Below are 13,787 nucleotides of genomic sequence, written 5' to 3'. Positions count from 1 at the left end.
GGTTAGGTCAACTAACCGCGCAAAATAATAAACATCAATTTATCTCACGGTTTTATAGTTGAGGTAATTAGAAACGCAAAATAAAGATTAAACCCGTGACATCTTGACACTTTGGTTAAATTATGTAAGACTAAAAATCGTTTTCTCAAAATTTCAACAAAGACTTAATACAGGCAATAAAAATTCTAATAACTCTAGATTTTGATTCATTTGACAGACTATAATCTCCTATTAAATAATTAAAATGTATCAATTCCACAGCAAAGAATTGTTATATTTATTTAAAGAGATCACCTGTATTAACAAAGTTCAAAATCATATATTTTTTCTTCTTCTTTCACTTACGTTTGTTAGGCGTAAGTGTAGGTGCAAAGGGATCTTGCTCTCTTGTGCTTTATTTTCCACACCTCAGCGTTTATATTTTCCACCATGAGGAGAAATAAACCTCCACGTGTTATCATGGCAATGCTATAAGTTAATCAAATATGAATAATAATTTTTTGTATGGTACCTGAAACCAAGTTTGTTTGTTGTAAAAAGCTATTATTATCGTAAACAATAGAGCTTTTGTATAATCTTATAATATCACATAGTACTTTCTCCAGGTGGCGCCGTATTAAAGATTAATGTAATTAATTAACTAAACTTTAATTATACAGCTCTTAATTTCTGAAGGATAGAAAGCTGTGCATTTCAAAGGTAGTACCTAATTTTGTCATTTGTGCTGATGTCAAGACATGCACAACAGAACATTTGCAAAGTCCGTGAAAACTTAATATCACATTTCTTATTATGTATTATGAGGGTTGTGTTTTTACGTTTTAGTTTTCAGAAATATAACTTGCATTCGATTCTACTTGTGAAAGCACCCTCAAATGAGTAATAGGATTGCAATATGCAACATAAGTCACTTCATTTGTATCTATCCCCTCTGGCTCAGTGGTAAATTTCCAAAGCTGCGAGCCTAAAATCATTGTTCGAATTTCAGCAGTAAGAAGGGCTCAAATAACTTGCAGCTTTGTACATAAACATCCAAAACATATCGTCTGTGCATGTTCTATACCTAAAAACTAACCACTTTCTAATACTGTTTTCTAAAAGAATAATAATAATAATCACTTTTCATGCTTCAACCTGGAGTGTGTGTTTGAAAACATGTCTCAGGTTTCCATGTCATCTGTATATTATCAATAATACCAAATTACTCGGCCTAGGTTCTGCTTCTGCTGTCAGTTGCCACGACATCCAGAAACAGAGAGGACTGAAGGAAGATGGCGAACAAGACTTTTATGTGCGTGGAAAAATAGTGAAGATATACTGTGCCAAAATGAACACCTCAAACCCTCAGGAATATATATCGCTACCTAGTGGAGAGAGCAACAATTATTCTGAAATATATGACAAAAGGTGTGTGTGTTTTTCTGAAAACATTTTATGTTACTAGAATTGTAATTCTCTGTAGATGAACTAAGAGTACTGTAACATTTCGACACTTTTTGGTGTTGGGTTTATGTAGTTGGACGGTCAATGCTACACAAATGTGATTTAAGTGTTAGCATGCTGGGCTGCAAGTTAGAAAGCTCAAAACTCGAACTGCTATACTAACAAATGATATTGAGCACGTTGTGCACTTGCAACTGTGATAGCCAATCCTACTACTCATTTAACATTAACTTTGTCGATTCATTGGTTTGATAAACATTTTTAACTATGTATGTACCATGTCGTTTTGGATCTCTGACTTTCTTCATTAGAGGACTGATGTGATATTTGACTATGATAATATAAAAAGTTTAAGTAAAACACTGTGCATATTGCTGTTAATCCCACTTATTACTGCTGGGGTTACGTATGTATGTTTTCATAAACAGAATGGTTTGACCCGAATATTGTAACAGGCAAATTATAAAATAACTCGATAATAAATCGGAACTTCAGTGTTAAAAATAGCCACAAAGTTTGCTGCTGCTGAACGGTCAACAGTTCAATATTGTGTGTGACTATGCTTGAACTTTTAATGGTTTCTGTCCTTGTTATTGAAACTGTGTCATGTCACATTAGATACTGTTCAAGTGGGAAAAAGTAAAAATAATATGAGGAAAAAATTCGTTTATGAGTATAGAAATTCATATAAGGACTACTTGACCTTTATAATATAATTTTTCCAAGCTAAACAGAAATAATTTTATTGAACTTTTGTTAAAAGAAGTAAAGATTTTTTGTGTGGTTTGTTAAGTTAATATTTCAAGGAAATCTTGAGATCCCATGATTTGGTTTTCTGGCTACAGGTTGTTGAATCCTGACACGTGTCCTTATGGTGGAAATCGCCAGGATTCCTGTCCTTGTGTGACTGAGAGAAGGGTGGAATCAGGCTTGACTGTGTTCAGCAAGCTGGCTGTGAATCTTACAACTCTACAGGTCATTAGTAAGTTACACATCATGACTTGTTTATGTTAAACTATATAGCAGACTACAGTGTTGTGCAATGTGTTAAAGTAATGTTTATGTTAAGATGTACAACAGGTTAGTGTTGTACAAGAGCTTATTGTAATAACTTGTTTTTATATATTTAAGTCTGAAATTGGAACATATAAAATGTAATGTAAAAGATGTACACTCGTTCTTAATTGATAACCTAAGGAGGTTGAAACATTGTTACCTGTTTTTTGGTTTTTTATGCAAAGTTTTAATATCCACATTACTTGTCTCCACTACTTATATTGTTTCTGTGTTTATTTGGTTTTTAAGTTCTTCTCACATTTTTTGACAAAACGTCTAGAAATTCAATGTGTAAGTGTTTGATTCCACAGAACACAAGTGAAGAGTTTTTATTTTTCTAAGAGTCATGAAGGGGTCATAAAGAGGGGATATCCTGGAATTTCAGGGTTCACAAATTTTGATGAATTGATGTACTTAAGCCATGAGTATTAGTATGTAAGTATGCATTCAAAGCAACAATTCTAAATTGATGTTTGGAATTTTTGTTTGTGTTGTAGAATCCCAAGAGTGTTTTTAAAAGAATTGAAATATAGTAACATAAGCATAAAAAGGAATGAAATATAGTTACCTAAAACTTGAAATGAACCTCCAAGGGATTATCAGTAAATACTTTTTTTTAATATAATTTTTTGACATTTTCATTTTAGATGTTCTAAAAAAGGGAGGATTTTAATATCTGATGACTGACTTACAGTTTTGTGGCTTGGGAGTTTCAAAAACATCACTAAAATACTATTAGAGCTATCAGCAGGTTCACTGATGTTTCAAAGAGGCTAAAAACTTATTGGCAATGGCTTGGACAAGATTAGAAACATTTGTGTGTTACATAGCATCTATGGACTTTTCTTTCATGCTCCTTTCATGTTTAGACACAGCCTGGTTGATAATATTGTAAGTTTTTACATTGTCAAGAGTCACTTATTTCCAGTCTTACTTAGTCTAAAAGCTGTAGCATTTAAGTCAGAGGCTCTTCTCTTTCCAGTTATGGACTTGTTTACCAAGTAACATTGTGTCATCCCTAATTTCAAACCACTGACCACTAGGAGACAAACATCTAACACCAGTCACTTTTAGTTTGCACATTATTACCATGTGTTGATGTTTGTTTATTTTTTATCATCAGGTGCCTGATATAAATTATTTGAATACTTTTTCTCCTATTATACACTTGTTAAGTTTGGCACCCACTTTCTCTCAGGCTGTATCTCAGAGTGGCTAATATGGGTATTAACACTTTTATTGATAAGCAGAGAACAACATTTCAACCTTCCTAGGTCATCTTCAGAAAGGTTGAAACATTATTCTCTGCTTATGAACAAAAGTGTTCATACCCATACAAGCTGCTCTGAGATACGTTTTTATTTCAAGTGGGTTTCTCGTCATCAATAATTTCTCGCAGGCTTTCAACTCTCCAGTTATCTCATCAAGGGTTCTTCAAGTAATATACCAAATTCAATTTGATTTAAGTAATAATGTTTGTCCATTTTACACAGTTTTACATCCTCTCAACTTTCATATTACTTCTCTCTTTCATCCACTTTACATTGATGTTATTTAAAAAAGGTTTTAATTGGCAGTATTTTATGACTCTTTTCGTGCCCCTTATATTCATTATTAAATATTTTCAGTGCCAATTGTTTTTTATTAGTTTTAGTCCTAGTGATGACAAATTCTTTTGTTTACATCCATAAACTTAACAACATTTTTGTTGCTATTCACCTGTTTATAAACTTTGTGTCTAGTTTTTCAATTTTTTGTAACAGTTGTATTTTTTTATTTATATGTATTAGCTGATGATTTCACCTTCAGTAAAACACCACATGGACAGAGGGTAAGATATGGAGAGGCAGGGGATTGTTACAGTCTCAAAGAGTGCCCTCAAGGTCATTTCTCTATTAACTTAAAGGGTACAGGTTTTATCGTATCGAAAGCCACTCAGTGGGAAAAGTATGGTACCACGACTACTATCAAACTACATATACTGAAGGTAAGAACCACCTTCTAGTAGCAGGTGTAAAGTATCAAACTACACATATTGGATGAATGAAGATAAGAACTGCCTTCTAGTAGCAAGTATAAGAATGCTAGAAATAAGAATCATCTTTTTATGACAGGTGTAAAGATATTATTAGAGACAACAATTACACTCTCTAGTAGATTTTGAGATGGTAAGGATAAGGACTTCCTAATTATAACAGTTGTACCCTAAATTTAAATTTGTAATGTTGTATTTCTTTATTTGCATCTGTTTAAAATCGTCAATAGTAACTGGTCGGTATAGGAAAATCTGATCATTGTACAAGTAAAATACCTAGTCATATCTGTTCATTTTTCATTTATAAGAATCGATAGAAATGACTCCAAAAGTGCAGAATTAGGATTCTATTGTTGGTCACTCTAATTTTTTTTTTTTTCAGTTGTAACTATCCCTTTTAGACACTTTATTGCTTTTTTATTGTATCTAGATTTCTTTGTTTTAACAAGTTAAAAAATAGTTTTTGGTAATAAGTATGTTAAAGTTAACTGTAAATAGATTAGTAGCATTTCTATAACTTAACTCTATGTTAACACAAGTTTTGTTCCTGGATAGTATGTGTTATTTCTTAATTGCTTATATTGTAAAAGTACAGAAAATGGCCATTATTCTCTTCAGACTTTGCTTTTGCGACCTGGCTAATGAAATTTAAAAATTAACCAAAGCCTCAAACAGTTCCACATAATTTTTGGCCTTGTGATTGCCCCAAGCTTTTTTTCCTTCCTACTAAGCTTCTTGGGGAATTCTGTGAACTCCAGGATCTTCTTTATTTGTGGTCCTACGAAGACACCAGCTTTGACCTTTGCCTCAGACAGCTTAGGGAAGAAGTCTTGAATGTACTTGAAGGCTGCAGACTCCTCATTAAGAGCTGTGACAAATTGTTTCATAAGACATGGGAACAACATATTCTGGAAGTCCACTTGTGGCTCACACTTGACATTGTGCCTCCTCACAGAGAACTTGACCCGTTGTGGCCAGTGCTTTCTGTTGTAATGCACTGCAGTGTCCCTGCTGTCCCAAAGGCAAAGATAACAGAGAAACTTGGTAATAAAGCCTCCTTGGAGACCCATCAGGAATGCCACCATTTTGAAGTCTCCGATAACCTTCCAGTCATACTTCAAGGCTTCTAGCAAGCTCTTGATGCTGTTGTATTCCTCTTTGAGGTGTACCAAATGAGCCAGGGGAAGAGAAGGATACTTATTCCCATTATGGAGAACCACAGCCTTGAGGCTTCTGGATGAGCTATCAGTGAAGAGGCACCACTCATTCAGGTTACAGGCAATACCAATTGCCTTGCACATACTGGATACATTGTGGCAGGAGTAGAGCCCATCTTGATGAGTGAAAAAGCTTGAAAAATGTTGGTGACGCTTCCTCTGACTTGCAACTTGCACACTTTCATCTAACAAATCCCACTCCTTCAGACCAAATGTCAAAAGCTCAGCATTTGACTTTGTGAGACCATGATCTCAGATCATGTCATTGAGGTCTCTTTGGTTGGAGTAGTATGGGTTTCTCTCACCAGCTGCACCTCTGAAATTGTAATCTGGATCTTCAACATCTATCTCCTCTTCTACAACATTATAGAAAGTTCTTGAAAATTCTTGTAACTTCGAGAAAATTCTCTATCAGCTACTCAGCACTGAATCTACCTGGAATGTTCTGGAAAATGGGTAAATTTGAAAATTTCATTACCCAGGTCACAAAAGCAAAGTTTTTGAAGAGAAATATAGGTCTTTTACATTTACTTTAGGCATAAGCAATTAGGAAATAACACTTTCTGCCCAAGAACAAGAAAAAGTAAAAATTTTGTTACATAGTGTAATCGTCAATAGCATGTGAAAACAGTAAAATAGAGTATTAAAAAATGTGTTAAATTTACAAAACTGTTGATAATGGCAGTTAAATCAATGTGCACAAATTTGGGTTTAGAAATAAATAGGTGTTCATTTATTTGCTTATTTCTTAAAATGTTATGAGATACAGAGAATTTGATGGTTATTTTTTCTTTAATTCTGATATTCTAGAATGGAGAAACAGTCCAAGGTAAATGTGGTGGTTATTGTGGAAAATGTACACCAGATGTCAGTGGTCTCATGTTAGATGTAGCACCACTTTGACCAAGGTAAAAATTGTATTGTTATAGTTACAAAGATTATTAATTTTTTTTTAAAACAAGTCATACAGATGTTTTCAAAAGTTATACAGTTTTTAACTTGCAATAGATTATAACAGCTGTACAAGACTTTATTGAGATGTAACACTAATTCCCTCTCCCATGGCTATTCTGGTTGATTCCTATAATGTTCGTTTTAGATTCTATTTAAATAAAGTCTATAATTGTTCTTATATTTTATGTTTTGTTTGATTGTTTACATTTACAATCATAACTATGTAAATAATGTAAAAATAAACATTTTTGTTATACCATGCGTTGTTGTTTTTTCTGCAACTTGCCCTAATACCTCTTGTCACCCACATGCTCTTACCCATAGTTTGGTAACTGCTGATTATTTATCATTGCTGCTTCTCTGTTTTGTTTAATATTAAATTCAGAAATAGATCTCACAACTGCTACAAACTTTTATAATTATTTTATCTCTTATTAGAAGTTTAATTTTCAAGTATAAACATTGTTATTTTAAAATATTTTGTCACTCAACTTTTATCATTTTATCTAATTGACAATTACCACAGCTAATTCTAATAACTTCTTTCATATTTCCTTCATCTGTAAAAGTAACATTTTAACATTTTGCTTTTTGATTATTAAGATTTTTTATATAGAGATTAGAGAGGAACAGCCATCAAAGTAAGAATGCATACTTTAATTGGAAGTATTCTGTGGTTCTACAGCACATGTTGCTTAGTATTTTTCCAAGTAATTGACTAAAACTTGCATGGATTTGTTTGTACACCATCTAGCTCTAATTTGAAGGAAATGAAAAATATTTGTAAACCCTTGTCTTTGGCCTCCAGGCATTTCATCTAATTACTGAAGCCTCTCTTTATTGCTAACTATTTGTGCAATCTGATTTGAGAATTCTAATCTCTACCTGTTTGCTGTGCATTTAATTAGTGAACTCTCCCTCATTTCTGCCTTCCAGGTGTAAGATCTAGACTTTCAGGTTTTTGTTTTTAGCTAACATTAATTCCCATGTTATCAAAATTTTGTTTTTCTGCGAAAAGCTTCATATTTCAGGTTTTACAAATCAACAGTTTTTAAAACCTTTCTTTATGTCAAGAGTTCTCTTATCCTTGAGTATGGTAGTTCTTAATGGCTCCATATTCCTGGTTTTACAAATCTGTATATCTAAATATTAACAATGACTATTTCACAGCATTGCCTGAGCAAGACTAAAGCTTATTGTATTTATAAAGTCACCTAAATCACTGTATGGATTGAATAAAAATTTCCATATTTCAAATAATTTTTACCTAAGTAAGTAAGTGACTGACTTTTTCAGATGAGCATACAGAAAAAAATGACAAACCTTATCTAATTATTTCACAGAACCTTTCCATCTGGGTTGCAATGATTCTTTTCTTGTAATGAAAGTTGGTAGAGATCCTGATGAGTAATAAAATTGAACCATGTCCCACTCTTTATATTGCTGGGGCACAATATTTTGTCAAATCAAGAAAAACTGAATTCCTTTTTCTTTTTTTTTTTAATTATACAAACTATACCCTATCACTGTAATTTTGTTAGTTTGGACCAAAGTAGGGATAAACAAAATTTCAGGTTTAAGTAATTCTGTTTCTATAGTTGTGACTTTTTTGTTTCAATAATGTTTGTAGCATTAAAAGTTTCTATACTACTATAGCTGGCTTACTTGCATAGATACAGATCCCTGCTTGTCTTTATAAAACTTTATTATAATTGTAAAAGGTTAAAATTATCGGATTGCTATAAAGTTTTGCAGAGGGGCAGCTCTAGTAACTGAAATTTATTAATTTAGTTTCTCCTTAATTTCTGCTCAACCTGAAAGACAAGCCTAATAATAAAGATTAGTCTACCCTGAATTGTGGTCACAACTTACAAGTAGAAAACATAGATACCAATATTATTAGTATACCCAATATATCTGTTGTTCTCATATGAAGTCAATAGTTGTTATTATGACAAGAAATAGTCATAACGTTAAATGTTTAAGAAAAACTATTTCATAGTTAAAAAGACAAAAACAACATCAGTTTAGAGTTAACACAAGTGAATAGAATGAAACTGCTAAAGGTTAGAAAATGCAGCTAGCGTTTGCATTTTCTGGTATATGATGTATACTTTCTTTCCATCATTAGAACATTCCCACCAGATGTAAACATTTTGTTTTATTTTTTTCAGGATCACATATAGAAGAGAGATTCTTCTGGATACCGGTAGTGGTCAGCAGGGCCCTTGAGTACAGTATTGTTTTTAACACTTGTTCACATGTAAAAAGCTCCTGTCATCGCTGTTATGTTTCGGTTTTTTTAACACCACCTTATAAAAACGCGTCATATTTGGAGTGCTAAAGAAAAGAATTTTTTCTCCTCGCTCTGCGTTGACGAAATGGTTGGTGGTTTAGCCATAAAAACTTAAATGTTTGACGATTTCCGGATTGGCAAGAAGGTAGCACAAAATCTGGTTATCTTTTATTAAAAAAGCATTACATTTGTTTTGGTTGTTGTTGTTAGACAGTATCACTTTTTCTAATCGTTTTCTGCCAAAAAGTGTCACATATTGTGGTTACCTATTGACAAAAAATGTCAACTTTTTTTTGGTTATTTGTTGTTAAGCACTATCACACTTTAATTATTCATTGTTTAAAAATATTGTGCCATGGTTATTGGTTGATAGAACATGTTTAAAAAATTTTTGGTTACTTATCACAAAAAAGTATAAAATGTCTATCTTTTTCTTTTTAAAGTAACCAATTTTATTGTTAGTTATGGGAAACTTTTAATATTTTATTCGTTTTTTCTGGAAAGTAAATTTTCCGTAATACGGCTGTCTAAACGGTATCACGTTTTCTTGTTATTCGTTTAAAAATATATATATTTTAAATATATATATTTAACAATAGCTATATATATATATATATATGACTAATTTTTGCCGTAAATGAATTTCTTTTTCTAATTGGTTATTGTGATGTTATGAAGAAAGTGAAATAACTTTGAACTGATACTTATTCCCTGTCGTATTTTGTTTTTAGTGTGTACGATTATGGCTCATACAACTAACCATTCAATATTTACAATTACCTTTTGTAACATAATGAAAAAATACATTTAATTTTCCATGGTTCATCAGCAGCTTAGTCGATTTTCGGGTTATACATAAATTGATAAGTCATTTGAAAAATGGGTAATTAATAAAATATCGGACAACCAATACGTAGCTATATTTAGTAGCTTTGGTTGGCATGTCGTGCAATTTTGTATTCTCAAATTTCATCTGGGCTAATACAAGTATTAACTTAGTCTTTTAGCTACTTTACACATCCTATTCCACGTGAGTATCTCGTTACTAATACGTTTGTGTATCCAGCTTTTTTGTTTTCTCAGCTTTATAGAACATACTTAATACACGTTGATTTCTGTAAGTGGTCTTAACTATTTGCTCTATGTTATACAGCTTACTCCAAGTGAATATTCGCTTAGTAATTCTGCAAATGATTTAAATCAACGTTTCTTCTATGACACAACATTCTTTAAAATTGTAATTTTTTGGCATTTTGCATATTGTAATTTAACTAGAAAAAAGGAAATTTCTATATTAACTAATTTAAATTGCATTTGTTGGTAGTTCGTGAAATATTAAAACTTTTAAATTAGACGAACACTTCAGGGTTACTAAACAGTTAGCTAGATCTTATTTAGTGGCATACCCTCGCGATTTCAATACGTGTTTGTCAAAATAAAATTAAAACAAAAAACAAAAAGGTCACGGTTCAAACTGTGGAGGTATTTAATTACATGACATAGCGTCTATTCTCAGTTTAACAATATATATATAACTTGTACCTTAAATATTATCCTCAAACTAATATCGACTCGAAAGTTTCCACCTACATGTGTAGTTTTCGTGTATAAGATTGAAGTGATTTTGAGATACGTAACTTAATTTTAAATCTTCTCTCAAACTGTGTTGAGCTTTATTCAAGAGAAATTCAAGACGAAAACTGAATTAATCACAATAAGGTCATCTCTCTCTCTGAATGGATGTTCTTCCTACATTATTGGCCATTGTATAATAGAAAAATAATGGCCATATCCTCCAGGTGTCATGAAACCCGACACACGGTTGAAGTTTTAGTAAAGACTTCGTAGTATTAAACCATTAAACTCTACCGTGACACCATACCAAGAAAACTTTGAAGTAACACCAACAATCAGGTAATAGGTAATCAGTACAACAGTAAGTTGTGTGTTGTATATTATAACCAGTTCTGTATATTAAAACTTGTCATGGCGTGTATGTGCGAAACATTCATTTATTCAAACTAAGAGGGAGAGAAACTTAGCATGCTTTTTTATACTATATTTATCATTCTCTTGGCTTTAGGGCGTCCATAACCTTAACTACAGGTTTTATGCATTGTTTTAAAATTTTCATACTTTCACTTTAAAAATATATAGTCCGTAAGTTTGTGTCCTGTAACGAGTGAATGTATTTATGTTTTAATATCTTAGATTACCTAGAATCTACCATGTAAAGTCAAGGAAACGCACATGAATAATTTAATGAACTCGTAGGCTTAGTATCCTTTTAGAGCCTACACCTTTAAAGTGAAATAAGCACATAAGGAAAGTAAAGAACTCGTAGGCCTAGAACATAACCTATAGATTTAAGCAAACACATTAAGAAAGTAGCGAACTCGTAGTCCTAGTGCCCATTTCTGAAAACTCATGCTGAACAGATGCTAATAAATCTGCCATCTCGTAGGCCTACACCTATAAAGTAATGTTAAGCAAACACAATGAAAATAGTGAACCCGTAATTTTAGTGCCAATCTCTATGAGCCCGTGCTAAACAAGTACTGAAAAATCTGCCAACTCGTAGGCCTAAAGCTGAAAGTCAAACGATGCTAACACATTAAGACAGTTAACGAATTAATATGTTTGACATGTTAGGCCTTTCACCTTTTAAACTCGCGTTAAGCAAAAGGTGATATATCTGTAAACTTTTACTTCTGATATCTCGACACAGAACGGCGAATAAGTCAAACTGGTCTAAGCTTAGAACCACCGTAAAAATAATGAAGTTTTTACCTAGAAAATGGGTTGTAAATTATTTTTTGTTTGTTTGTTGTTGTTTTTATATTCAAGTAACTTCAAGCAACTTCATATTCCTTATTGTCTAATTGTAGTGTGCTTTTTTTCTGGAAGGATAATTTTGGTTGTGTTAGTTCTCCAATTATTTCTCAAAATTAGAATTTTTATTGAATAAACAATACAAATATAATAATCTGTTTTCGAAATATTAGTAAACTCTCGGCCAGTTGAATACAAACTCGTAAAAACGTTTAAATAAGTATAATTAATTAAAGCTTTTTTAAAATAAACATCTCCATAAAATTTCACATCATTACGTTAAAGCTTATTTATTGGCCGATTGTGATTTGACATATAACTTGAAACAAGAAGTTTAATTAACAGATGCGGTAACCATCTTAAGTTTATCATACAGTAGAGAATCATATTCAAGTGAAGGAAAGTAGTCATGTCAGTACTTTCTTCAGATTGTTAATACTTTTAATACGCATGACACAAGACATATATATACTTATGTTGTGTCGCTGAACACTTACTATTAATATAGTAATTGAATCTCTCGGGATCTATTTTTGAGGTCACTGCCATTTTATACTTTATATAGACCGTCTTTGCTCAAATATGGTGCTTGTTGAGATATTGAAGAAAGCCACACCTCCCATATATGATCAGTCATATAGACTCAGAGAGAGAGAGAAAAAAAAGGTTAATCAGGACTTTATGTACCAGAGACTCCAAAGGGCTTTTCTTGCCTTTGAACTTCAGATGGTTGATTCTTTTCACGAGTTTAGTTCTAGATGGTGTTGCAGTCGATGACTATCCACGGGAATAGTGGTCACTCAGAAATTGCTGGACAACAAAACCCCTTTGCCTAAATCTATACATAAAAAGAAAGCTCTCTGGTGTTTTATAAAATGTTTGAAACCTAATGTTCTGTGGGTTTTTTTTACATGTTTAGACACTGCCTTGAGAAAGTCAGTAATAAAGTTGTAATGTTTAACAATCAAATAAGTTAAACGTCAATGTGCCAAGAGCTTATTTTACTAGGTTGTGTTTTCTACATCTCTGTATATAGGCATTTCATTTAACATCTGTAAGTCTATATCCTAGTGGAGATTTTTTTATAAGTAATTCTTTTTCCAGTTCGTTTTGCCTTTTTTTAGCACGCAAAGTTTGTTATATGACTTGAAAGTTAGCTTTTAGACTTGTTCTTGTGGTATCTCAGTATGATAGGATTTGATTATATTATTTGTATTATTATTATTTAATTAACGAATGAGCTATCATGTTATTAAGCTCTTTGTTATTGACGGCTGGGAGTGGAAAACCGTCAGTTTTACTATCAAAGTTTCTAAATAATTAAAGATTTGTTTTGAAATACAAACACTTGTCTCGAATGGAAGATTCTTAAGTTTTGTTTTTTACCAATCACCTTTGGAACACTAAGGAAACTTGTGTTATACTGGTTTGAACAGGTGGTTTGTATTGGTGAAGTGGAAGATATATCTGTAGGTAAGATACACGGTATATCTGTTGTATATTTTTTAACTGAAATTTGTAAGGTAAACTCATAAAAGTAAAAACGCGAAAGGAAAGCATCTATTTTAAACTTCCAGCATAATAAGTTAGAGCTTTCCTTTTTCTTATGCCGTTCATATTATTACGATATTTAACTACAACTTACTTTGAGAATTATATCAATAGTTGAGACAGAATGTCAGGAATATAATCATAGTTTGGTCTTCATTTGGCCTAGCCAGGATAGGATTGTTGTTTGATGTAGAAAGTTTTTAAAAAAAACAGCACCAATTGTTTTATTTTCATGAAATATTTAAATACGACACATTGAATGTGTTAGTAACAAACCTGAGTTGGGATTAATCGAGTATGTGTGTTCTTTTTGTGTCAAAGTCCAGGTCTAATAAAATATGCCCTTTTTTTTTTTTTCTTTAAGTGAAGCGAGTTGTCTTTTCTGGATATTTGTATGTGATTA

The 13,787-nt window shown here is 32.1% G+C and overlaps 1 protein-coding gene across 2 annotated transcripts in view; it reads left to right on the top strand.

Annotated features, from left to right (window-relative positions):
• LOC143239524 (A disintegrin and metalloproteinase with thrombospondin motifs 20-like) overlaps positions 1–13,747 on the top strand; it is a 102,913-nt gene extending 89,166 nt beyond the window's left edge. For both annotated transcript variants that reach the window (XM_076480679.1, XM_076480678.1), the window contains 5 exons: positions 1,215–1,407; positions 2,289–2,425; positions 4,290–4,486; positions 6,562–6,659; positions 8,880–13,747. In XM_076480679.1, the coding sequence (XP_076336794.1) occupies positions 1,215–1,407; positions 2,289–2,425; positions 4,290–4,486; positions 6,562–6,654 (620 nt within the window). In that variant the 3' untranslated portion in view covers positions 6,655–6,659; positions 8,880–13,747. The remainder of the gene's footprint in view (positions 1–1,214; positions 1,408–2,288; positions 2,426–4,289; positions 4,487–6,561; positions 6,660–8,879) is intronic.
• The last annotated feature ends 40 nt before the right edge of the window (positions 13,748–13,787 follow it).

Source organism: Tachypleus tridentatus, chromosome 13 (assembly GCF_004210375.1).
Source record: "Tachypleus tridentatus isolate NWPU-2018 chromosome 13, ASM421037v1, whole genome shotgun sequence".
NCBI classification, from domain to species: Eukaryota; Metazoa; Arthropoda; class Merostomata; order Xiphosura; family Limulidae; genus Tachypleus; species Tachypleus tridentatus.
Note: the sequence above shows the minus strand (reverse complement) of the source record. Positions and strands in the feature narration are given on the sequence as shown.